The 26026-nt window shown below is 45.0% G+C and overlaps 1 protein-coding gene across 2 annotated transcripts in view; it reads right to left on the bottom strand.

Annotated features, from left to right (window-relative positions):
- LOC144597488 (ribosomal protein S6 kinase alpha-5) overlaps positions 1-17495 on the bottom strand; it is a 167778-nt gene extending 150283 nt beyond the window's left edge. The window contains exon 1 of one of the 2 annotated variants that reach the window (XM_078406942.1): positions 17286-17495. In XM_078406942.1, the coding sequence (XP_078263068.1) occupies positions 17286-17343 (58 nt within the window). In that variant the 5' untranslated portion in view covers positions 17344-17495. Of the gene's footprint in view, positions 1-3206; positions 3263-17285 lie in introns of those variants that run through there. The other variant, XM_078406944.1, reaches the window with a different exon arrangement.
- Positions 17496-26026: the final 8531 nt, after the last annotated feature.

Here is a 26026-nt window from a genome sequence, read left to right on the forward strand (position 1 = left end):
GAAAAAGTTCTTCCTCATCTCCATTCTAAATGGCCTACCCCTTATTCTTAAACTGTGGCCCCTTGTTCTGGACTCCCCCAACATTGGGAACATGTTATCTGCCTCTAATGTGTCCAATCCCCTAATTATCTTATATGTTTCAATAAGATCCCCCCTCATCCTTCTAAATTCCAGTGTATACAAGCCCAATCGCTCCAGCCTTTCAACATACGACAGTCCCGCCATTCCGGGAATTAACCTAGTGAACCTACGCTGCACGCCCTCCATAGCAAGAATATCCTTCCTCAAATTTGGAGACCAAAACTGCACACAGTACTCCAGGTGCGGTCTCACCAGGGCCCGGTACAACTGTAGAAGGACCTCTTTGCTCCTATACTCAACTCCTCTTGTTACGAAGGCCAACATTCCATTGGCTTTCTTCACTGCCTGCTGTACCTGCATGCTTCCTTTCATTGACTGATGCACTAGGACACCCAGATCTCGTTGAACTCCCCCTCCTCCTAACTTGATACCATTCAGATAATAATCTGACTTTCTATTCTTGCTTCCAAAGTGAATAACCTCACACTTATCTACATTAAACTGCATCTGCCATGTATCCGCCCACTCACACAACCTGTCCAAGTCACCCTGCAGCCTTATTGCATCTTCCTCACAATTCACACTACCCCCCAACTTAGTATCATCTGCAAATTTGCTAATGGTACTTTTAATCCCTTCGTCTAAGTCATTAATGTATATCGTAAATAGCTGGGGTCCCAGCACCGAACCTTGCGGTACCCCACTGGTCACTGCCTGCCATTCCGAAAGGGACCCATTTATCCCCACTCTTTGCTTTCTGTCTGTCAACCAATTTTCTATCCATGTCAGTACCCTACCCCCAATACCATGTGCCCTAATTTTGCCCACTAATCTCCTATGTGGGACCTTGTCGAAGGCTTTCTGAAAGTCGAGGTACACCACATCCACTGACTCTCCCTTGTCAATTTTCCTAGTTACATCCTCAAAAAATTCCAGTAGATTTGTCAAGCATGATTTCCCCTTCGTAAATCCATGCTGACTCGGAATGATCCCGTTACTGCTATCCAAATGCTCAGCAATTTCGTCTTTTATAATTGACTCCAGCATCTTCCCCACCACTGATGTCAGACTAACTGGTCTATAATTACCCGTTTTCTCTCTCCCTCCTTTCTTAAAAAGTGGGATAACATTTGCTATCCTCCAATCCACAGGAACTGATCCTGAATCTATAGAACATTGAAAAATGATCTCCAATGCTTCCACTATTTCTAGAGCCACCTCCTTAAGTACTCTGGGATGCAGACCATCAGGCCCTGGGGATTTATCAGCCTTCAGTCCCATCAGTCTACCCAAAACCATTTCCTGCCTAATGTGGATTTCCTTCAGTTCCTCCATCACCCTAGGTTCTCCGGCCCCTAGAACATTTGGGAGATTGTGTGTATCTTCCTCAGTGAAGACAGATCCAAAGTAACGGTTTAACTCGTCTGCCATTTCTTTGTTCCCCATAATAAATTCCCCTGCTTCTGTCTTCAAGGGACCCACATTTGCCTTGACTATTTTTTTCCTCTTCACGTACCTAAAAAAACTTTTGCTATCCTCCTTTATATTATTGGCTAGTTTACCCTCGTACCTCATCTTTTCTCCCCGTATTGCCTTTTTAGTTAACTTTTGTTGCTCTTTAAAAGAGTCCCAATCCCCTGTCTTCCCACTCTTCTTTGCTATGTTATACTTCCTCTCCTTAATTTTTATGCTGTCCCTGACTTCCCTCGTCAGCCACAGGTGTCTCTTACTCCCCTTAGAGTCTTTCCACCTCTTTGGAATAAATTGATCCTGCAACCTCTGCATTATTCCCAGGAATACCTGCCATTGCTGTTCTACCGTCTTCCCTGCTAGGGCCTCCTTCCAATCAATTTTGGCCAGCTCCTGCCTCATGCCTCTGTAATCCCCTTTGCTATACTGTAATACCGACACTTCCGATTTTCCCTTCTGCCTTTCCATTTGCAGAGTAAAACTTATCATGTTGTGATCACTGCCTCCTAATGGCTCTTTTACCTCTAGTCCCCTTATCAGATCAGGATCATTACACAACACTAAATCCAGAATTGCCTTCTCCCTGGTAGGCTCCAGTACAAGCTGTTCTAAGAATCCATCTCGAAGGCACTCTACAAACTCTCTTTCCTGGGGTCCATTTCCAACCTGATTTTCCCAGTCTACCTGCATGTTGAAATCTCCCATAACCACCGTAGCATTACATTTTTGACACGCCAATTTTATCTCCTGATTCAACTTGCACCCTATGTCGAGGCTACTGTTTGGGGGCCTATAGATAACTCCCATTACGGTCTTTTTACCCTTACAATTTCTCATTTCTATCCATACTGATTCAACATCTCCTGATTCTATGTCACCCCTTGCAAGGGAATGAATATCATTCCTTACCATCAGAGCAACCCCACCCCCTCTGCCCACCTGTCTGTCTTTTCTATACGTTGTGTACCCCTGAATATTCAGTTCCCAGCCCTGGTCCTCTTGTAGCCATGTCTCAGTGATCCCTACAACATCATACTTGCCCATGACTAACTGAGCCTCAAGCTCATCCACTTTATTTTTTATACTACACGCATTTAAGTACAACACTTTAACTTCTGTATTTACCTCCCCTCTCACATCGTTCACAATTGGCCCTGCCCTTAATTTCTTTTCCCCTCTAGAACTTCTGTTCCCATTCTTCCGAGAGTCTTTTGCAATATCTCCTGTATTCCCTTTTACCTCATCTTCATATTCACAATTTGTTAACCCCTCCCCCCCACTACTTAGTTTAAAGCCACAGGTGTCACACTAGCAAACCTGCCTGCCAGAATGTTTGTCCCCCTGCTGTTAAGATGCAACCCGTCCCTTTTGTACAAGTCACCCCTAGCCCAGAAGAGATCCCAGTGGTCCAGAAATCTAAATCCCTGCTCTCTGCACCAGTCCCTCAGCCATAAATTCATACCCTCTATCTCTCTGTTCCTGGCCTCACCAGCACGAGGTACCGGTAGCAGTCCAGAGATAACCACCTTCGACGTCCTACTTCTCAGTGTTTTTCCCAACTCTCTAAACTCCCGCTGTAGCACCTCCTTCCTCTTCCGCCCGACGTCATTCGTGCCCACGTGCACAACGACTTCAGGTTGATCGCCTTCCCTCACCAGGATTTTCTGAAGCCGGTCCGTGATGTGTTGAACCCTGGCACCAGGGAGGCAACAGACCATCCTCAAGGGCACAGGGCATCCTATTCACCCAACTCTTCTCGACTTCACAACGATGCACAGCATACACTCAACCATCCGGCATCTATGGAGAATGAGGGAAGGTGCTGAAGGTCATGTGATAGGAGCAGAATTAGGCCATTCGGCCCAAGTCTACTCCGCCATTCAATCATGGCTGATCTATCTCTCCCTCCTAACCCCTGAATGGATGAATATGCTTGTTTCATGAGAACTGCTCAAAATATATTACTATATGCCATGCACAAGCATTCCATGCATAACCTCTAAATAAATTAAACTATATATCATCAGCCTACCCTTTTAATTAACGTGTTTACACTGCAAACGTACATTTTGCAGACTACACTATTATTGTAAAACAACCCCAAAATAATTCAATAACTTTAATAACCAATGGAGAAACACTGGGACCCTGAAGGGAAGGATATGATTGCATGTCAGAGAGTGCAGATGATATTCCTCAGGATATTGCCTGGACTGGATGATAAGTGGAGTGATAGGCAGGGCTCATTTTCGCTGGAGCGGCCTGATAAGCAGTTGTATAAGATGTTGGAGAGACCGCATTTGGAATATTGCGTTCAGATCTGGGCACCATGTTATAGGATAGATATTGTCAAGCTTGAAAGGGTTCAGAAAAGATTCATGAGGATGATGCCAGAACCAGAGTGTGTGAGCTATAGGGAGAGGTTGAGGAGGCTGGGACTCTATTCCTTGGAGCGCAGGAGGATGTGGGGTGATCTTATAGAGGTGTACAAAATCATGAGAGGCACAGAGTCTCTTGCCCAGAGTAGGGGAATCGAGGACCAGAAGACACAGGTTCAAGGTGAAGGGAAAAAGCTTTAGCAGGAATCCGAGGGGTAACTTTTTCACGCAGAGGGTGGTGGGTGTATGGAACAAGCTGCCAGAGAAGGTAGTTGAGGCTTGGACTATCCCATTGTTTAAGAAGCAGTTGGACAGGTACATGGATATTACAGGTTTGGAGGGATATGGGCCAGGCGCAGGCAGGTGGGACTAGAGTAGTTAGAACATGTTGGCCAGTGTGGGCAAGTTGGGCTGAAGGGCCTGTTTCCACACTGTATCACTCTATGACTCTATGATAGAGGCACATAATATTATGAGATGCATAAATAGGGCAAATTTTAAAAAAATCACATGGTAAGGGTATCAAAACAAGTGGCAGAGGTTTAAGTGGGGAGGAATTAGTTTTAAAGGTGATTTGTGGGGAGAGGTTTTTTCTCTCAGAGTTTACAACTAAAGCATGTTGTGAAAGGAGGTGGCATAATCAGATTCAATCATTTAAATAAGCAAAAGTCAAAAAAGGGACCTAATGAAGGCATATAGAATTTTTATATGTGGGCAAAAAGGTCAGCATGTTCAGCGACCTAGAAAGACCTGTTTCTGTGCTGAGCAACTCTATGATTCTATTGAAATATAAAATAAAAATATGTCTAGAAACTCAACATAGAATCAATAGTAGCCAGCAAGAATTTAAAACAGGAGAATTGTGATTGGTCAACCTTCTACGGATGCACTGTAGAGAATATCCCGACAGGTTACATCATGGGATGGTCTGACAATAGGAACAGAAGAGGCTGCAGAAAGTGGGGTACTCAGCCCGGTCCATCACAAGCACAGACCTCACCTCCATCAGAGGTAGCCACATGAAGCATACCCTCAAGGTGCTGGCATCCATCAAGGATCCCCACAGTGCATTCTTCTCACTACAACCATTGGGCTGGAGGTACAGAAGCCTGAAGTCCCACACCACCAGGTTCAGGAACAGTTACTTTCCTACATCCATACGGTTCTTGAACCAACCCGCAGAACTCTAATCCTCCCTCTGCAACGAAAGACCACAGTTCATCTCTTGCAGTAATATCGGCCTGTTTTTTTCAGATTGTTTTGCACTAATATCTTGTTTTTCCACATTCTTTCTCTTTTCACCGTCTGGTATAATTTATGTTTTTGTGTTTGTCCGACTCTGTGCCTGTGAAACTGCTGCAAGCAAGATTTTCATTGCGTCTATGCCTCACCGTACTTGTGCACATGACAATAAACTCCACTCGACAACATTCTGTGTGAAAAGATTGCCCCTCCTGTCCTTTCTAAATGTTTCCCCTCTCACAAACTATGCCCTCTCGTTGTAGACTCCCCTACATGAGGAAAAAAACTGCGACTGCAGTCAGAGAGTGGTGAAGGTGTGGAATTCTCTGCCTCAGAAGGCAGTGGAGGCCAGTTCATTGGATGCTTTCAAGAGAGAGCTGGATAGAGCTCTTAAGGATAGCGGAGTGAGGGGGTATGGGGAGAAGGCAGGAACAGGGTACTGATTGAGAGTGATCAGCCATGATCGCATTGAATGGCGGTGCTGGCTCGAAGGGCTGAATGACCTACTCCTGCACCTATTGTCTATTGTCTATTGTCTATTGACTATTCATCTTGTCTGAGCGCCTCATCGATCCACCTCAGATTTCTGCACTCCAGGGAAAAAAAGGCATTCCCTATCCAGCCTCTCCTTATAACACAAATCTTCCGACCTGGTAACATTCTCAGAAATCTTTCTTGCTTCCTTTCCAATTTAATGGCATTCTTCCTAACCCAGGGTAAAAGTGAAAACAAAAGGAAAAGAAAACAAATCTTTCTGGGACTTTTCATGACCTCTAGATATCTCAAACCAGTACAAAAAGGTTTTCTTTACTTTACACAGAGACCCACAGCTGATGGTGTTCTAGTGCAGATCCCAGCAAATGTGTTTCTGAGTTACAATTACACACTGTGCATCAGAAACTAGCGGCATCAGTCTTCAACCAACATAAAAGTAGCTATAGCCTCCAAGTCATTTGGATTCCTAGGGGAAACTAGTCAGGAATGCAGAAAGGGATGGGATGGGATGGGGAGAAATTAAAGAGTTTTCCTAGTACTGATGTAAGGGGCATTGGCACAATATTTTATGCATCATAATAATATTGTCAACGGCTCTTAGAGAGAGTCATAGAGTGATCCAGGCACTTCGGCCCAACTCGCCCACACTAGCCAAAATTGTCCCAGCTACACTAGTCCCACCTGCCCGCATGTGGCCCATATCCCTATAAATCTGTCCCATCTATGCACCTGTCTAACTGTTTCTTAAATGTTGGGATAGTTGAAGATGGGAAAGTGAAGATGGGTATCCAAGACTACAACTGAATCTTGATTAACAGGGCTCCAACTAGGAAACCTGAAGGCTGAACTTCAGTAAATTAAAAACCTGTTGTCCTAACGTTTCTCTTATAATATTGAAGTTCTGTTTCCTGCAACCCAGTCATTTTATAGTCCCTACTTTGAGAATTACTGATAACAAACAAAATACTGATAGAGGCAGTAGTCCTTAATGTTTGCATATTCCAATGTTTTTGCATAATTTTCAATATTATTAATTTGCATGCAGTTTGATAGCTTGCAAACATTAACACTCAGCATACAAATTGATGCATTAAGGTGATGGGTCATAAAGCATGACACAAAAAGCTGGAGTAACTCAGCGGGACAGGCAGCATCTCTGGAGAGAAGGAATGGGTGACACTTCGAGTCGAGACCCTTCTTCAGACTGGTTAGGGATAAGGGAAATGAGAGATACAGACGGTGGTGTGGAGAGATAAAGAACAATGAATGAAAGATATGCGCCTGTTGCACGTAGAGTATGTTTCAGAAGCACACAGAAAGGGATCACTGCCCAAAAGACCATGCAAGATTTGAGGTCTTGATCTTCAACACTCTTTTCCCCCGATGGCTAAATTGGTATTGGTTTATTTTTGTAATTCCCCTCCCCATTCCCTACCGACCTGCCTGTCAATGACCTCCTCCACTGCCAGTGTGAGGCCAAATGCAAAGTAGAGGAACAGCACCTCATTCTGCCTCGGATTGAGCAATACTAACGGCAAGAACACTGAATTGTTGAATTTCAGGTAACCCGCTCCCACAGACCCTCCCATTTGTATCCTTCTTTCCCACACACCCTGTTCCCTCTCACCCAGCTTCTTCCCCACCCACTATCTGCTCAGCACCCACACTCTACCCATCGGGTTCCCTGCCCCCACTTTTTCCATCTGCCCACTCCATCTCCTTTCTTTGGTTCCGTACTCCACCAACCTTTACCATCAGATTCCATCATCCTGAACCCTTGATTATTTCTACCAACCACAACCCAACCTCTGTGGATATCTCCACTTCTCCCTCTCCCATCTGACTCCATCCAGTAATGCACCGCTCCATGCATAATCCAGCAATCACGTGCCACTGTTGCCACACTCCCCTCATTTCTTTACTGCTCTCCTCTCTTTCAGTCCAGAGGAAGGGTCTCAAACAGAAATATTGACTGTCCACTTCCCGCCACAAATGTTAGTTGACCGGCTGACTTCCACGAGTCACATTGGTGACTAAGTCAGCATATAGGGATCCTATTTCAGTACATCTAGCAAGGTATTCTCAGTTCATTCTTGCTTAAGTAATGTGACTGACTCCCAATCTTCTACAAGCAGCTTCAACTGACTGGAAGAATATAAAACAAGAGGAATAGGGCAATTAGCACCATGTAACATAACGCCATGTCATCTCCATATGCTTCAACAAACGCGAGTTGAAAAGACAAATTTTATGTTTATTTACTTTCTTTTACAAATTCTGTGTGAATTTTATGCTGCATCTTAAATATTTGGGTATTTATTTCACAAAATGCTGGAGTAACTCAGCAGGTCAGTCAGCATCTCAGGAGAGAAGGAATGGGTGACTTTTCAGGTCGAGACCCTTCTTCAGACTGATGTCAGGGGGGCGGGACAAAGGAAGGATATAGGTGGAGACAGGAAGATAGAGGGAGAACTGGGAAGGGGAGGGGAAGAGAGGGACAGAGGAACTATCTAAAGTTGGAGAATTTGGGCGATCATGCAAAAACCGTGAGAGTCAATTTCTATCACTCGAACAGCCGTATTACTGGGGGGGGGGGGGGAGCACTGGACGAAGTGGTTCATCTTGCTCCTCTAGTATCTTTGGTTTTATCTCACCTCGGTGACAGTTGGATCAGGATCCAGTTGCTGGAGCAGCAGACTCTCACCGGAGTGACAGTTTCAGGCAATGGAAACAGCATCACTACACAGCCTTATCAAACCGGTTGAGAAATAGTTACGTGGCTTGGAGATATTGTGTGGCTCAGCTACCCAACCTCAAACCTCTGAACAGGTACTTGGATAGGAAAGGTTTAGAGGAATATGAGCCAAACTCCAGCAGGTGGGACTAGTGCGTCTTGGTCAGCATGGGGAAGTGTGCCAAAAGACCTATTTCCATGCTGTATGACTGAATTTTTGCATGTAAAGTGATTCATCGCTTCTCAAAGTCAACAGCGTGTTTTCTCTCCAAACCAGGCATCAACCTAGTGAGTCTTTGTTGCACCCATCCTGACAATCACAAGTGTATCCTTCCTTCAGTGGGGAGACCAGACCTATGCAAAATATTTTAGGTAGATTCACTAGGGTCATATATAACCCTATAGGGGATATGGGAGAAGGCAGGAACAGGGTACTGATTGTGAATGATCAGCCATGATCACATTGAATGGCGGTGCTGGCTCGAAGGGACGAATGGCCTACTCCTGCACCTATTGTCTATAACCGCAGTAAGTGTGTAGAACAATAAAGCAGCAAATAACAAATAGAAAATCAGATAATATTTACTCATCAATAAAAGCCCTAATTTCTGCTTTAAAATAAGTATCAGTATCAAGTCACCATGTAAGCACTTTGTAAAACAGTAACGCCTATTACAGGGCATCACCACCAATGTGATCTATTTCAAGCTCATCTGCATACAATTTGAAAACAAAACAAGCAGGATGTTTATTTAAAAGCTGTGTAAATGTCCTACTGTCACCCCAATTTTAAAAACTACTGTGTCAATTAATTAGCTGTTTATTCTGCAGTCATAACAGGACACAAGTATCCAGAAAACAACACCATTAAAATGCAATCAACGGATTGCTGCCATTGTCCACTTGAATTCATGGACACAAACCTGGATTTTTCCAATTGTCCTTGATAATGTAATCCAGTCTGTGATTCTACAGGTCTCTAACAAATCCCACTTTAATTAAGACACGAGAAACTGTAGATGCTGGAACAACAGCAGGTCGGGCAGTATTTGTGGAGGGAATGGATCAGCATCATTTTAATATTGAGGTCCTTCTTCAGACTCCACAAGGAACTGCAAATGCTGGAATCCAGAGCAACACACAAAGTACTGGAATAACTCAGCACGTCTGGCATTCCGGGGAGGCAATGGATAGGCATGGTCACAAGCAAAAACATTGCCTGTACATTCTCTTCACAGATGCTGCCTGACCTGCTGAGTTACTCCAGCACTTTAATGACCATATCTCATCTTTCACATTTGCACTTGCAAGCTATCCAGGTTTGGAGGTTAATAAATTAACACCGTAAAGATTGGTTTGGAGACAGAAAAAGATGGCAAGAATAAATAGATTACTGTTAGTTGACACTCTAGCATGAGGTCGCTCATGGAAACTGATTACTGAGGAATTAAGAAAATGCTTCAAGAATGTTTTCTTGTAAAAATAATGTAACACTCTCATCAACTGTTGGGAATTTCTTTCCTATGACCACTCAAAATGGAGCCGCAGACTCAACAGCATCGAGAACCTCGAGTCTCTTTGTGGGATCACAGAGAAACCCAGTGAAAAGAGGAAACAGGAGCATACCAGCGGAGCAGAGATATTGACCTCATTCGTCATAGAACCTGGAGTAGAGTATGTTATGGAAGCAAGTCATCCTCAACCTCAATAGCCTCGTGCCTGCTCCATCATTTAGTCTAGTTTAGTTTATTGCCACGTGTATCGAGGTACAGTCAAAAGCTTTAACAACTGTTTTTTGTTAACTCAGTGTCACTTTCCACCATATCCCTTAATATCAAAAAATCTATGGATCACTTTCTTGAATATACTCAGCTACCAAAAACCCTTAGATAGCACCTTCTAACCCACGACCTCTCTCAGTTAGAAGGACACGAACAGCAAAAGCAGAGGCACACCATCACCTGAAGGTTGCCCTCCAAGCCACACAATATCTTGATATGTATGAAGGCACTGCAGATGTTGGTTTAAACCGAAGATAAGACACAAATAGCTGTAGTAACTCAGCGGGTCAGACAGCATCGCTGGAGAAAAGGAATAGGTGACGTTTTGGGTCGAGACCCTTCTTCACACTGAGAGTCAGGGGAAAGGTGTCACAATATCTTGACTTGGAAATATATCACTATTTATCCTGGCTCAAGATCCTGGAACACCTGGAACTCCCTCCCTAATGACATTCTGAGAGTACCCAAACATCAAGAGCAGCAGCTATTCAAGAAGTTAGCTCATCACCACCTTCTCAACAGTGATATGAATTTGGTGGGTTTTGAGGGCAGGGTGGCAGTTAGTGTTGGGGCTTTACCCCTCTATTCCCCACCAGGCGGGTCTGTTTCTTCCTCAAAGACCCAACCAATTTCCCTCTAATAACACTCTCCTCCAACTTGCTGAACTTGTCCTCAATCTTAACTCGTTTTGACTCCTCCCACTTGCTCCAAATCAAAGATGTAGCCATGAGCACTCGCATGGGACTCAGCTATGCCTGCCTTTTCGTCGGTTACGTCGAACAGTCCTTACTCCAGGAACACACTGTCCCTATCCCCCAATTCTTTCTCCACTACACTGACGACTGCATCAGAGCTACCTCCTGCACCTGTGCAAAACCCGTGGACTTTATTAACTTCACCACTAACTTCCACCCTGCCTTCAAATTCACCTGGACTCTCTCAGATACCTCTCTCCCCTTTCTCAATTTCCCAGAGAATGTACAAACTCCGTAAGGACAGCACCCGTAGTCAGGATCAAACCTGGGTCTCTGGCACTGCAAGGTAGCATCTCTACTGCTACGCCACTGTGTCTTATCAACTCTTCTGAAAAGAGCAGTTTCCAACTTGAAAAGGTGACCCTGTTTCTCTTCCCCCAATTGCAACATAATCTGCTGAACATTTAAAATCATTTTCTGCTTTTGTTTTAGTTTCCAGCATCTGCAGGATATTTTTAGTTTCAGAACATAGATCCAGTCCACTTACTCCTTCCACATGTAGCAACCTAGAAAACAATCTTCAACTTTATTCCTTCTACTCCAATATATCCTTCCTTTGCAGGGAAACTAAATCTATACAAGGTCCTTTATAGTTTGTGCAAGATATTTCTACTCTTGGGCTCAAACCCTCTTGCAGTCAAGCCAACATGCCTTTTGCCTTCTTAACTGGTCACTGTGTCTGCAATTTAACTTTAATTGCTGTACAAGACATTCAGATCCCTCAGAACATTTTACCATTCAAAAACAGCCAGAGTCATACAGCATGGAAGCAGACCCTTTGGCCCAAATTGTCCATACTAATCAAGATGTCCATCCAAGCTAGTCCCATTTGATTTGATACATATCCCTTTAAACCTTTCATATCCATACAAAGATCCATTAAAAAAAAAATGGTGTCATTTACCAGCCTCAGCCACTTCTTCTGGCAGTTCATTCCATATTATGCATCACCCTCTGTGTGAAAATTTTGCCCCTCAGGTTCCAATTAAATCTCGACACAAAGTGCTGATGTAACACCACGGATCAGGCAACGTCTCTGAAGAACATGGGACCCTTCTTCAGACCCATGCTCGCCATAGATGCTGTCTGACCCACTGAATTACTCCAGCAGGTAGACATAAATTCTTCAGAGGGTGTCGACCCGAAACCTCACCCATTCCTTCTCTCCCGAGATGCTGCCTGACCCACTGAATTACTCTAGCATTTTGTGTCTACCTTCGATTTAAACCAGCATCTGCAGTTTTTTTCCTACACGAATTACTCCAGCATTTCCTCTTTTTGTAAACCAGCATCTGCAGTTCCTGGTGTCTCCTGTTAAGTCTTTCCACTATCACCTTAAACCTATGTTCCTGGATCTGAAGAGGCTTGTAGGTCTTAGTCGAGTTGAGAGCATTATCATTGTTCCAGCAACACTCAACCAGATTATCAGTGAGTACTCTGACTCATCATTACCCGTGATTTATCCAATAACAGTGGCAATGTCAGTGAATTTAAAGATGGAGTTGAAGCAGTGTCTAGTTACAGAGTTGTGGGTGTTGAGAGAATAGAGCAGGGCACTGAACATGCCATCCTGAGGTGACTGATGATTTGTGAGGAGGCGTTGTTATCAATGTAACTGAGATCTGACGATGAGGAAGTCGAGGATCCAGTTGTACAGGGATGAAGACCCAGTTCTGAAATTGACAATGAATTTGGATGGGATGATGGTGTTGAATGCCGAGCTGTAGTTGATGAACAGCCTGACATACAATTCCTGTTGTCCAAGAGTCCAGTGAAGAATGGCTAACCAGCGAGAACCGTTGAGGCAGTGGACAAATTGAAGTGGACCCAGTCATACTGAGGGAAGTGTAGATTTGCATCATAACTAACATCTTGAAGCAATCGTCATCACAATGGAGGAAATGTCGCCTTGGTTGGACTGTAGTAGTGAGGTTGAAGATGTCTGCAAAAACTCCAGCTAGTTGGTCTGGGCAGGTTTGGATAATGTGGCCAGGTACACCAACACTTTCTGATGGTTCACCCTCATGAAAGATCTTTTGATGTCGGCCTCAGAGTCTGAAATCACAGGGTCGTCTGAATTATGCTGTGAAAGTGCATTGGTGTTTTCCTGTCGAAATAGAGTATAGAAATCATTGAGCTCGTCCAGGTGTGATGCATCGTTGTGTCTTTTAGGCTAATTCGTTTCACCTTCCAAGAAGAGATGGCATGCAACCCATCCCACAGCAGTTGAGCAGCTGTTCGAGTCGCCAGTTTAGTTCGTAAATGTCTCTTTACAATGCGTGGCTGTATCTGGACTTCTTGTAGGAGTCTTGATTGCCTTACTCGAACAGATTAAACTCCTTCTGCCAGTTATCCGCCCATTTCGGAAGCTGATCTATATCCCACTGTACACTTTGGGAGCCTTCCTCACAGTTCTTGACTCCAGCAATCTTGGATTTCATCTACAAACTTATTATATTGAATGGTGGGGCAGACTGGAGGTGCCTGGTCCACTGCTGCCATTTTTCTATGTCCTGTGTTTTTTCACAATAAGCGCACTTACCACTCTTCAACAACTTTCATTGCTCTGAAAGTCCGAGGTCATATTGCTTGAATATTACTCCATGTCTGATCAGAATCTTCTTCTCAAAGTGGATGCACAAAACTTCTTCTGACACATGACCACACGTCAATCTCTTTCCCCACTAACTCAAATAACGGCAAAACTGGAAATATTCTACCCCTTATAATTGTTTTGAAATTAACATTCATTGCAAAGTATCCCAATACTCTATTTATCATTTCATCTCCCTCCACACTACGCCAAACCCATGAAACCTTTCAACTCTTTTACATCTTTCCTTCCTCCTGAAATGAAAGCTACGAAGATACTTAGAGAAAAAGTGTACTATATCCAAGGAGCTGAGCGTGGCCATGTGCCTCCGCTAATCTATTTGTGATGCAGGAGATTGCCAAAGCACAAGGTAACAGTAAAATTCCTTCTGATAACCAATGAGATTATTTCAAAATTAATTCTAAATAAATGCTTCCATTTATGTACAACTTGGATAGGAATATATATATATTCCTACCCAAGGTGTGTGTGTGTGTGTGTGTGTGTGTGTGTGTGTGTGTGTGTGTGTGTGTGTGTGTGTGTGTGTGTGTGTGTGTGTGTGTGTGTGTGTGTATGTATGTATATAATTCACACACACACACACATATTTAACTCACACACACACACATATACTGTAGACACAAAAAGCTGGAGTAACTCAGCAGGTCAGACAGCATCTCTGGAGAAAAGGAATAGGTGTGAACACACACAGAACTATTTATTCTCATTTATTAGTTTGTTTACAGAGTACTATGCTTACATATTCTGTTGTGGCTGCTGCAACAACAAGAATTTCATTTTTCTATCAGGGACAAATGACAATAAAACACTCTTGACTCTTGAGAGTCATCAACATCGATTAATGCATTTGCTCTGAAATTCAGAAAAAACCCACTTACAATGGTAATCTATCCTTTTCATATAATAACCACGCCCGCAGTCTTTGAGTACTAGTATGACTGTACTTAGAGATAAAACGCACACCTCCAAGTTAGTTGGCTCAAACAGACACACATGCAAAATCTAGACCAACACAGTTAGATTGAGGAAGAGTCTCGACCCGAAACGTCACCTTTGATTTAAACCAGCATCTGCAGTTCTTTAGGAAAATAAACTGCAGATGCTGGTACAAATTGGGGGTATCACAAAATGCTGGAGTAACACAGCGGGTCAGGCAGCATCTCTGGAGAGAAGGAATGGGCGACGTTTTGGGTCAAGACCCTTCTTTTCTACACTGTTAGATTGGGGAACTGTTATACTCTCAGACATGCTGTCATTCAAAATACAGTATTAAATGAAGCAATGCCAACTGTCAGTGTGAAGGGAAGCCATCCAACTGAACATTTAACAGAGTTTTTCCGATGACTTGGCTCAACCAGCATCACAAAAGCATTCTATCTAGTCTTTGTTGTCCTTGCTGAGCACAATATGATTGCTGTCTTTATGTTATTCATTGCTCCATTTTGGTACATATGACAATAAAACACCATGTTGTAGGAAGGAACTGGGTTAAACCGAAGATAGACACAAAATGCTGGGATAACTCAGCGAGACAGGCAGCTTCTCTGGATAGAAGGAATGGTTGACGTTTCGGGTCAAGAAGGGTCTTGACCCAAAACGTTGCCCATTCCTTCTATCCACAGATGCCTGTCCCACTCCAGCGTTTTGTGTCTATTTTTGACAATAAAACACGTTTGACAATGATGATTACACACCAACACCATACAAAATTGGTTCTAAAGCACTTTGGGAAACCCCGAGGTCTTGAAATTCTTTCTCGCTCAATGTTTGGCGAGGCACAGTCTCAAAGAACATTACATCTGCGGATCTCAAGGCAGGTCATGAGATCTGACCAGGTGTGGCTGGTTTTGTTCCAACAGGGACTCGCAACATTTCCAAGTGGGATGGTTGTTGCTTTGGTCCACAACACCCTGTTGCTGCAAAGCTCTGACATATTCGACACCGACAGAAAAAGGAGATGCTTGTTCAAAGTATATTCCCCTTGCTGCGTCTCATTAAATACAGCATACACTGCAGATAGATATTTTATGTCTAAATAAATGTTGCCTTCTGCAGAATGTCATTGTTTCGATTCCGATGCGTATTAAAATTAAACACTCTCGGCTCTTAAATCGTACATCGTATTAGGATAATTGTGTCCGCATCATCTCGACAGCACCGCATCTATAGGAGGTGCTAACTGCTCCCACTATTGTACATTAATGCATGCTCATTTTAACTTTCGTTTCCTCCCACTGATTTCATATCTTTGCACAGGTTAAGATTTCTTGTATTAAAACGAGCATCAATTGCGGTAAAAAATGTACAAAGACTTTTGAGTGACAGATTAAAAGGTTCCCAATCGAGTTCTTGAGCAATGAAGCCAAATATTAAACTCTATTTCTACCAAAAAAAGAACTCGCTATGATGTTGCTCAGATAACAGACAGGTTCCAGCCTCGTTTTATCGCACTTTGACATGCAAGGAATACAAATCTGTCCGAAATCTACAGCCCACGATTAAAACGTAGATGACCAATTTCGGAAATAATGCGTTTGCAGACAGAAAATGTTCCAACTGGGGTTGGGAACTGTTAAACAATCTGCAAATATCTTTGGAGTCGATCACTGTTAAGCCCAGCAGCAGGGACTACTGTGGTTTTACATCCATTCTCCACCCCCGGAAAGATTATAAAAGACAGAGGGGAAAAAAAATACGCGCAGCGTAGTTTTTACGAGGCAACTGAACATCAAGCGTGCGGGTACAACAACCAATGCTATGGACCACCGACAGAGATACAACAAGCGTAAGATCGTGTTATTTACAAGGACAACATGCTAAGCAAGTGTGGGCGCATAAACATCCCACTGCAAGCTCATTAAAATGACCAAAAATATGCAGGCTCATCAAGTACAGTAATTTGCACGCTCACGATCACTAGCCCCAAAGCAATGAACAAACGTGTGTGTGTGTGTATATATATATATATACACATATATATACACATATATATATATACATACGCATATATATATATAGGGAACATAAATCACCATCAACAACAAATGCAACATGCATGGCAATGAATTGCTGCAAACGTCCAGCTGTCATGTTAGAGTCTGTTAAACACAAAATGCTGGAGTAGCTCAGCGGGATTTCTGGAGTAGCTCAGCATTTCTGGAGTAGCTCAGCATTTCTGGAGAGAAGGAATGGGTGGCGTTTACTTTAGGGTCGACAAATCTGAAGAAGGGTCTCGACCCGAAACGTCTCCCATTCCCTTTCTCTCCAGAGATGCTGCCTGTCCCGCTGTGTCGATTTAAACCCGCATCTACTCTGCACTTCTTTCCTAACACAGCTGTCATGTTATTTAGGAGGGGGGGGGGGGGGGGTGGAACTGCAGATGCTGGTTTAAATCGAAGGTGGGCACAAAATGCTGGAGTAACTCAGGCAGCGGGTCATGTTATTTTATGTTCTGTCATGTCATGGGCGGCTGCAATCTCTTCTAGCCTTACTATGGCTGTGGCTGCAAAGTTTCCACACAACAAGCATCGCCGGCGGGAGGGAATGCAAATGTTAAATGCATTAATTACCCCCGCCAGGTTGCATTTGTGCCCGTGCATGGTGTCTCTGGTTTTTAAAAAATATTATAAAGATTGCATTTAGGCTGGAGAAGATGTTGGGGTTGCGGTTGAACCCCCCGCGCGCGCGCGCGCGTGCAGCGCCGATCCGGGTCGGGCTCGCGCCCTCCCTTCTTACCGTTCTTCAGCTCGAGCTCAACTGTAAACATGTCACCGTCGCCGGACCCTTCCTCCATGCTCCACAACTCCAACCAAACGCTTGTTCTTGCTGCACGCGATTAATAGAAACGAACAGAAGGTAAAAAATGTATCCCGGGGAGGGGTGAATTTTTTTTTTTTTTTAAATCAAAATAAAGCCGCCTCCCATTCGCGTCTGTCGCTACTACTACTACTACGCTGCACGACAACCTAACTTGATGGGGATCAGGGGGAGGGGATCGTCCCGCCCACCTCCCTCCTTCCCTCCTTGCGATTGGATGGCCCTGCCGGTACTCCCGCGATACTCGGCGGTCATTGGTCGGAAGAGCTATTAATCAAGGGCCAAGGGCTGGGCGGGAACGGCCGCCAGTTCCGGTCATCAGGTTAGGTTGAATACAGGGACACATAAAAAAAGCTGGCGAGGCTCAGCGGGACAGGCAGCATCTGTGGAGAGTAACTCAGCGGGACAGGCAGCATCTGTGGAGAGTAACTCAGCGGGACAGGCAGCATCTGTGGAGAGTAACTCAGCGGGACAGGCAGCATCTGTGGAGAGTAACTCAGCGGGACAGGCAGCATCTGTGGAGAGTAACTCAGCGGGACAGGCAGCATCTGTGGAGAGTAACTCAGCGGGACAGGCAGCATCTGTGGAGAGTAACTCAGCGGGACAGGCAGCATCTGTGGAGAGTAACTCAGCGGGACAGGCAGCATCTGTGGAGAGTAACTCAGCGGGACAGACAGCATCTCCGGAGAGACTTAGTGGGACAGGCAGCATCTCCGGAGAGAAGGAATAGGTGACGTTTCGGGTCGAGACCCTTCTTCAGACAGTTATGCTGACCGGCTGTTACAGTGTGCACTCTTTTGCCCACTGGTTTCAGCTCAGTTTCTTGTCACGTGTACTGAGGGTACAGTGAAAAGCTTTCTTATTGCATGCTATCCAGTCTGCGGAAAGACTACACATGATTATAATTGAGCCGTGTACAGGTACAGGATAAGGGAATAACGCTTAGTTTTAGTTTTTCGTTTTGGAGATACGGAGCGGAAACAGGCCCTTCGGCCCACCGAGTCCGCACCGACCAGCGATCCCCGCACATTAACACTGACCTACACACTAGAGACAAATTACAATTTTACCGAAGCCAATGAACCTACAAACCTGTACATCTTTGGAGTACAGGAGGAAGCCAAAGATCTCGGAGAAAAGCAACGCAGGTCACGGGGAGAAGGTACAAACTCCGTACAGACAGCATCCATTGTCAGGATCAAACCCAGGTCTCCGGTGCTATAAGGCAGCAACTCTACCACTGCGCCACCACGATGCCTATTTAGTGGACTAGTAAAGTCCGATCTAAGATAGCCTGAGTGTCACCCCTAAGGTAGACAGTAGTTCAGCACTGCTCGAAGGTTGTCACAAAATGCTGGCGTAACTCAGCATCTCTGGAGAGAAGGAATGGGTGACGTTTTGGGTTGAGACCCTTCTTCAGATTGATGTCAGGGGAAAAGGGCGGGACAGAGATAGAAAGTAGTTGGAGATAGTAAGACTAGTGGGAGAACTGGGAAGGGGAGGGGATGGAGAGAGAGAGAAAACAAGGCCAAGTTAGAGAAGTCAATGTTCATACCGCTGCATTGTAAGCTATCCAAGCGAAACATGAGGTGCTGTTCCTCCAATTTGCGCTGGGCCTCACTCTGACAATGGAGGAGGCCCAGGTCAGATTGGGAATGGGAGTGGGAGTTAAAGTGCTGAGCAACCGGGAGATCAGGTAGGGTAAGGCGGATTGAGCGGAGGTTTTCAGCGAAACAATCGTTGAGCCTGCACTTGGTCTCGCCGATATACAGGAGTTGACACCTGGAACAGTGGATACAATAGGTGAGGTTGGAGGAGGTGAGGAGGTGCGTCACCTGGAAAGACTGTTGGGGTCCTTGGATGGAGTCGAGGGGGGAGGTGAAAGGGCAGGAGTTGTATCTCCTACGGTTGCTGGGGAAAGTACCTGGGGAAGGGGCGGCTTGGGTGGGAAGGGACGAGTTGACCAGGGAGTTGCGGAGGGAACAGTCTCTGCGGAAAGCAGAAAGGGGCGGAGATGGGAAGATGTGGCCAGTAGTGGGATCCCGTTGGAGGATTATCTGCTGTATGCGACGGCTGATGGGGTGGAAGGTGAGGACAAGTGGGAACTCTGTCCTTGTTACGAATGGGGGGAGGGGGAGCAAGAGCAGAGCTGCGGGATATCGAGGAGAGGCACATTTTGGCCTTCATCAGCCAGAGTATTGAGTATAGAAGTTGGGAAGTCAAGTTGCAGTTGTACAAGACGTTGGTGAAGTTGAGTAGGCTAGGACTCTATTCCTTGGAGGGCAGGAGGATGAGGGGTGATCTTATAGAGGTGTATAAGATAATATGAGGAACAGATCGGGTAGATGCACAGAGTCTCTTGCCCAGAGTAGGTGAATCGAGGACCAGAGGACACAAGTTTAAGGTTGAGGGGAAAAGATTTAATAGGAATCTAAGGGTTAACCTTTTTCACACAAAGGGTGGTGGGCGCATGGAACAAGCTGCCCGAGGAGGTAGTTGAGGCTGGGACTATCCTAACGATTAAGAAACAGACAGGTACATGGATAGGACAGGTTTGGAGGGATATGGACCAAATGCTGGCAGGTGGGACTGGTGTAGATGGGACATGTTGGCCGGTGTGGGCAAGTTGGGCCGAAGGGCCTGTTTCCACACTGTATCACTCTATGACTCCAGAAGCGGTAAAAGGTAGAGCTGTTGAGCTGAGCCTGGGCTGAGATAAAAAATAATGTGCAGAGGCGGAAAATCTGAAATAAACCCAGAGAAAAGAAAAAGAGAAACAGAATTAATATTGCAGGGTTACGGTCCATTTATCAGAACTAGCTAGTCTAATCATCAACCTGAAACATAGATGCTATCTGAACCACCAGGTGGTGCCAGCAATGGCTGCCTCGCCAACAGTCTGTCTGTCCTTTCCTTCTTTGTGTTTTAATTGTATGTGTTAAATGTATGTTTTTGGTGTTCTATAGCTTGTTTAATGTGGGGGGGGGGGGGGTTGCGGACTTAACATCACGGAGCCCGCGGTCTCTGGTCAGAGACCGACTTTGGGAACTCCAAGCCGTGGGAGTTTCGATCACCCCGACGCGGGAGTTTCAATCGCCCCAACGAGGGGACTTCGACCGCCGGCTGCGGGAGCTTCGATCACCCCAACGGATGGTTCGACTGCCCCGACCACGGGAGAATAAAGAGGAAGAGGATTGGACTTTTTTGCCTTCCATCACAGTGAGGTTTGTGGGGAATCCGCTGTGGTGGATGTTTATGTTAACTTTTATGTAGTTGTGTGTCTTGTTGCTTTTTTTTCGTATGGCTGTATGGTAATTCGCATATCACTGTACCCTAATTATGTGACAATAAAAGACCTTTGAAACCTTTGAGTATTTCCTGTAGACACAGCGAAATACAGATGCTCAATTCTTGAATAAAATACACAAAGTGCTGGAGTAACTCAGCGAGTCAGATAGCATCTGTGGAGGCTATGGTTGGGCATTCTTCAGAATACAATCAAGTTGAACTCGGGACAATAGAGCAAAGGGAAGGATACAGAGTGCAGAATATACACCGATCAGCCAAGACATTATGACCACTGACAGGCAAAGTGAATAACATTGATTATCTTGTTACAATGGCACCTTTCAAGGGGTGGGATATATTAGGCCGCAAGTGAACAGTCAGTTCTTGAAGTTGATGTGTTGGATGCAGGAGAAATGGGCAGGAGTAAAGACCTGAGCGACTTTGACAAGGGCCAAATTGTTATGGCCAGATGACTGGGTCAGAGCATCGCTGAAATGGCAAGGCTTATGGGGTGCTCCCGGTCAGCAGTGGTGAGTACCGACCGACAGTGGTCCGAGGAGGGACAAACCGGCGACAGGGTGTTGGGTGCCCAAGGCTCATCGATGTGCGAGGGCAACGAAGGCTATCCCGCCTGGTCCGAACTGACAGAATGTCTACTGTGGCACAAGTCACAGAAAATTTTAATGGTGGTCTCGGGAGGAATGTGTCACAATACATATTGCATCGCACCCTGCTGCGTATGGGGTTGCACACGGAGGACCAACAGCATATGAGGCAGGTGGTCATAATGTTTTGGCTCATCAGGTCATAATGTTTTGGCTGATCGGTGTATGTTCTCATGAATGATCAAACGAGTTTTCCCCCTCTCTCTGTCACTCCACATAGAAATTGTTTTCCTGATCAATCTAATGCGCTTGTAGTACTGTTCATTACAATACTGTGGTGATATGGCTACCGTATTGAGTGATTTTTCGTGCATTTTCTGACTAATGGACAAATCGACCCAGAGCTATCTGTAAAGACGGAACTTGTTCATAACATTGGGACAGCCAGTATCTGTGTCACTACTGTGGTCGAATATGGAGGCAATGGTGCATATAATTTCAACTTATTTGCATCTCTGTTTTGCATATTTACAGAGCTCCGTTCTGTTATTCAAACTCCTTAGGAACTGACTTTTCCAGAGTTTAGAAACTAAGAACAGGTTTATACCAGAATTTATCTATGTTTACCACGCAAAGGTCTCTCTTGATCAACAAACAGTGCAATCTTCCCCCAGGTTTTTAGCCAGAATGATTGCGCAGAAGATGCCTCTTTAAAATGATTAACAGATGTGAGCCTCGGCCAACGAGGATCGACTGATTGTGAGATGGAGTCATTCAACGATAACCAGGAACCCTGTGTGGGTGTGGTCACCCTGGCTGCCTGCCTCTCTTCCGCAACAGTCTTTGGTGGTCCTGTCAGAGGAGTGGGAAGAGTTCCTGTTTGTATGTGGCCTCCTTTCACCAGCTGTCCTCACCAAGTGCGGTGCTTTCTCATCAGTTATTTACAATGGACACTTGCCATCAATGGCTAGCTGCCACCCAGCTTGCAGTATCCAGAATACAACACAGAAGAAGGCCTATTGGACCCACATGCCACTGCCAACTCTTTTGAAGGAGATTTTCCTTCGGTTTAGGTTTAGGTTTATTATTGTCACGTGCACTGAGGTACAGTGCAAAGTCTTTGCTTCTGTGCTATCCAATCAAATCGTATAAGGGCGGCATGATGATGCAGTGGTAGAGTTGCTGCCTTACAATGCCAGAGACCCGGGTTCAATCCTGACTACGGGTGCTGTCTGTACGGAGTTAGTATGTTCTCCGGGCGACCAAGTGGGTTTTTCACGGGTGCTCTGGTTTTCTCCCACACTCCAAAGACGTACAGGTTTGTAGGTTAATTGGCTTCGGTAAAAATTATAAATTGTCCCCAGTGTGTAGTGTATGCTAGTGTAACAGAGATCGCTGGTCGGCACAGACTCGGTGGGCCGTAGGGCCTGTTTTCATGCTGTATCTCTAAACTAAACTAAATATATTACCACACATGAAGATAATCAAGCCAAACTCAAGTGCAAAAGGTAGAGCAAAGAGTGAAATACCAGAGTGCAGAATTTACTTTCCTAACTGAGCATCAGGTTCTGAGAAAATGGCAGTTAACAAATCTGGTTTCCTCCCACATCCCAAAGACGTACAGGTTTGTAGGTTAATTGGCTTGGTAAAATTGTAAATTGGCCCTAGTTTGTGTAGAATAGTGTTTATGTGCAGGGATCGCTGGTCGGCGCAGACTCGATGGGCCAAGGGGCCTGTTTCCGCGCTGTATCTCTAAGCTAAACTAAACTAAAAGAGAATACACACACATCAAGTCGAGTCTGGTTTCTTGTTTAATGCACAAGTACAGTAAGGCACAGGTATAATGAAAATCTTGCTGGCTTGCAACGTCTCAGGCACATGCGACAAACAATTAAAAAACTTATACTTAAATTACACAAAACATTTGTAAAAGAAAGAAGACTGAACACTTGTGCGAAATGTATTGCAAGAACACAATTGGGGATGAAACGTGTGGGAAAGAACTGCAAATACTGGTTTAAAACAAAGATAGACCCAAAAAGCTGGAGTAACTCAGTGGGACAGGCATCATCTGGAGGGAAAGAATGGGTGACGTTTCAGGTCGAGACCGTTGTTCAGACTGGGGAAAAAACAAATAGGTGCATGGTAGTGCAAGAGGGTGGACTACAGCTTTCCGTTGCTGAGGTAGGATTATGGTTGTGCAGGTCTACTCCAGAACCTGATGGTTAGAGGATTGTGGATGTTCCCAAACCTGGTGGTGTAGGACTTCAGGCTCCTGCACCTCCTGCCCCACGGCAGCAGCAAGAGGAGGGCATGGGTGGGATGACAGATGCCACTTTCTTGAGACAGCGCCTCGTTTAGATGATTCCAATGGAGGGAAGAGCTGTGCCAAAATGGACCAGGCTGTATCCACCAATCTCTGCAGCCTCTTGCATTTCTGTTTTTACAAAGGAACATTAAAGTTATGAAATGCAGGGATGTAGGACATGTCCAGCAGGTCAATGCTAGTGCAGAGAGAAAAAAACAGCCAATATCAGTTATGGGGTGACTTGCAGCTGAAATGGCCACTTCCGGTGTAGACTGCAACTAAAAATTAACTTGTTTCATCAGTTTCCCAGTTCTGATGGAGGGTCTTTCATCTTTGAAGAGAAAGCTCTATTTCTCTCTCCTTGGATGCTGCAAATCAGATCGTACATGAATCTCATTTTTGTATTCTCCTCACATTCTCTTCAGCTTCCTTCAGAGTTTACCACTCACCTACGCATTAGACTCAAATCACAGTTGCTAATTAAACCAACCTGCATGTGTTAACCAGAGGAAACCCATATTGTTACAGAGATCACATTCAAACTCCACATGGGTAGCACACAAGGTTAGGAATGAACCCAGGTCTTTAGCACTGTCACATGGTGATAAGGTCATATGATTGGAGCAGAATTAGGCCATTCGGCCCATCAAGTCTACTCAGCTATTCAATCATGGCTGATCTATCTCTCCCTCTTAACTCCATTCTCCTGCTTTCTCCCCATAGTCCCTGACACCCATACTAATCAAGAATCTATCTATCTCTGCCTTAAATCTACCTAATATTTCCAGCATTTTCAACTTTCCTATTTCCATAAGACATAGGAGCAGAATTAGGCCATTCAGCCAATCCAACCTACTCCACCATTCCTTTATGGTTGATCTATTTATTTCCTCTCATCCCCACTCTCCTTAACCTTTGATGCTCCGAATTTTCAATGCAGCATGGTGGCGCAGCGGTAGAGTTGCTGCCTTTCAGCGAATGCAGCGCTTGAGACTCAGGTTCGATGCTGACTATGGGCGCTGTCTGTACGGAGTTTGTATGTTCTCCCTGTGACCTGCGTGGGTTTTCTCCGAGATCTTCGGTTTCCTCCCACACTCCAAAGACGTACAGGTATGTAGGTTAATTGACTGGGTAAAATGTAAAAATTATCCCTAGTGTGTGTAGGATAGTGTTAATGTGCGGGGATCGCTGGGCGGCGCGGACTCGGTGGGCCGAAGGGCCTGTTTCCACGCTGTGTCTCTAAATCTAAATCTAAAAATCTATTTCTAGCATCACCGGAGCTTTTATTTTGATTTGCAGCTTCTAATACATCTCAGCCACACTGTAACGTTAAATAGAGATAAATGGTTCGCACCAACTTTCTGTCCTCGTCAAGGGTGCATACCCCAGTCCAGCAACCTTTGCCTAAGTTCTTAATTGCAATTAAACTGAGTGACTTGCTCTGCCATATTAAATACCAATTAAGAGTCAATCATGCTGACGTGAGCCTGGAGTTTTGCCAACAGTCCCATATGCATCCTGTAACTGAAAGTGAACTTGTTTGACCCGTATGACATGGATCTGGGTCAGACATTTTACCATCAGATCAATAAAGACTGTTGTGATGAGCCATGAATCCCCAGAGTATTCACAGCGTTTTTTACTAGGAACACAAAGTGCTGGAGTAACTCAGTGGGCCAGGCAGCATGACTTGCAGAAATGAGTTGCTCCAGCACTTTGTATTCCAGACAAGATTCCTGCATCTGCAGGTCCTTGTGTCTCCACAGCTTTGGGCGTGGAGAGATGCAAGCAACATTGCCTTCATAAAATCCTCCAGCAAACCAATGTTGGTGTCCTATCATCGGCCAACATTCCCAGCATTCAGTACCTAATTACAGTCTATTGCCTCTTCGGATCGTTCACCTTGTTGTGGTGAAGAGGCTTGCGTGCCCCCATGATTCCCAGAGCGAAGCCATCGGAACCACTAGCTTCTGGTGGGGCCACCCATGGTAGTGAGGTCGAGGATGAGGGTCCAGACTAAGAACGATCCAACCTACAAGACCTCAACGGCAGACCAGGCGGACAAAGTTATCTTGAACTCAACGGCTGTGAAGGCGGATGAAGGCTGCCACAGATCTGTCAGCTCCAATCGTCTTGGTTCCCTTGCCATTGGAATGAGTTGATTGATTTGAGAAGGACCATGTGCTTCTTGGAGAGCAATGTCAAGTACACCTTAAACAAACCCACGCACAGGCGTCTTCGTTCCGTGAGCAACACAAAATCTGTGGAATTCTCTGCCTCAGAAGGCAGTGGAGGCCAATTCTCTGAATGCATTCAAGAGAGAGCTAGATAGAGCTCTTAAGGATAGCGGAGTCAGAGGGTATGAGGAGAAGGCAGGAACGGGGTACTGATTGAGAATGATCAGCCATGATCACATTGAATGGCTCGAAGGGCCGAATGGGCTCCTCCTGCACCTATTG

The sequence above is a fragment of the Rhinoraja longicauda genome, chromosome 10 (assembly GCF_053455715.1).
Source record: "Rhinoraja longicauda isolate Sanriku21f chromosome 10, sRhiLon1.1, whole genome shotgun sequence".
Classification (NCBI taxonomy): domain Eukaryota; kingdom Metazoa; phylum Chordata; class Chondrichthyes; order Rajiformes; family Arhynchobatidae; genus Rhinoraja; species Rhinoraja longicauda.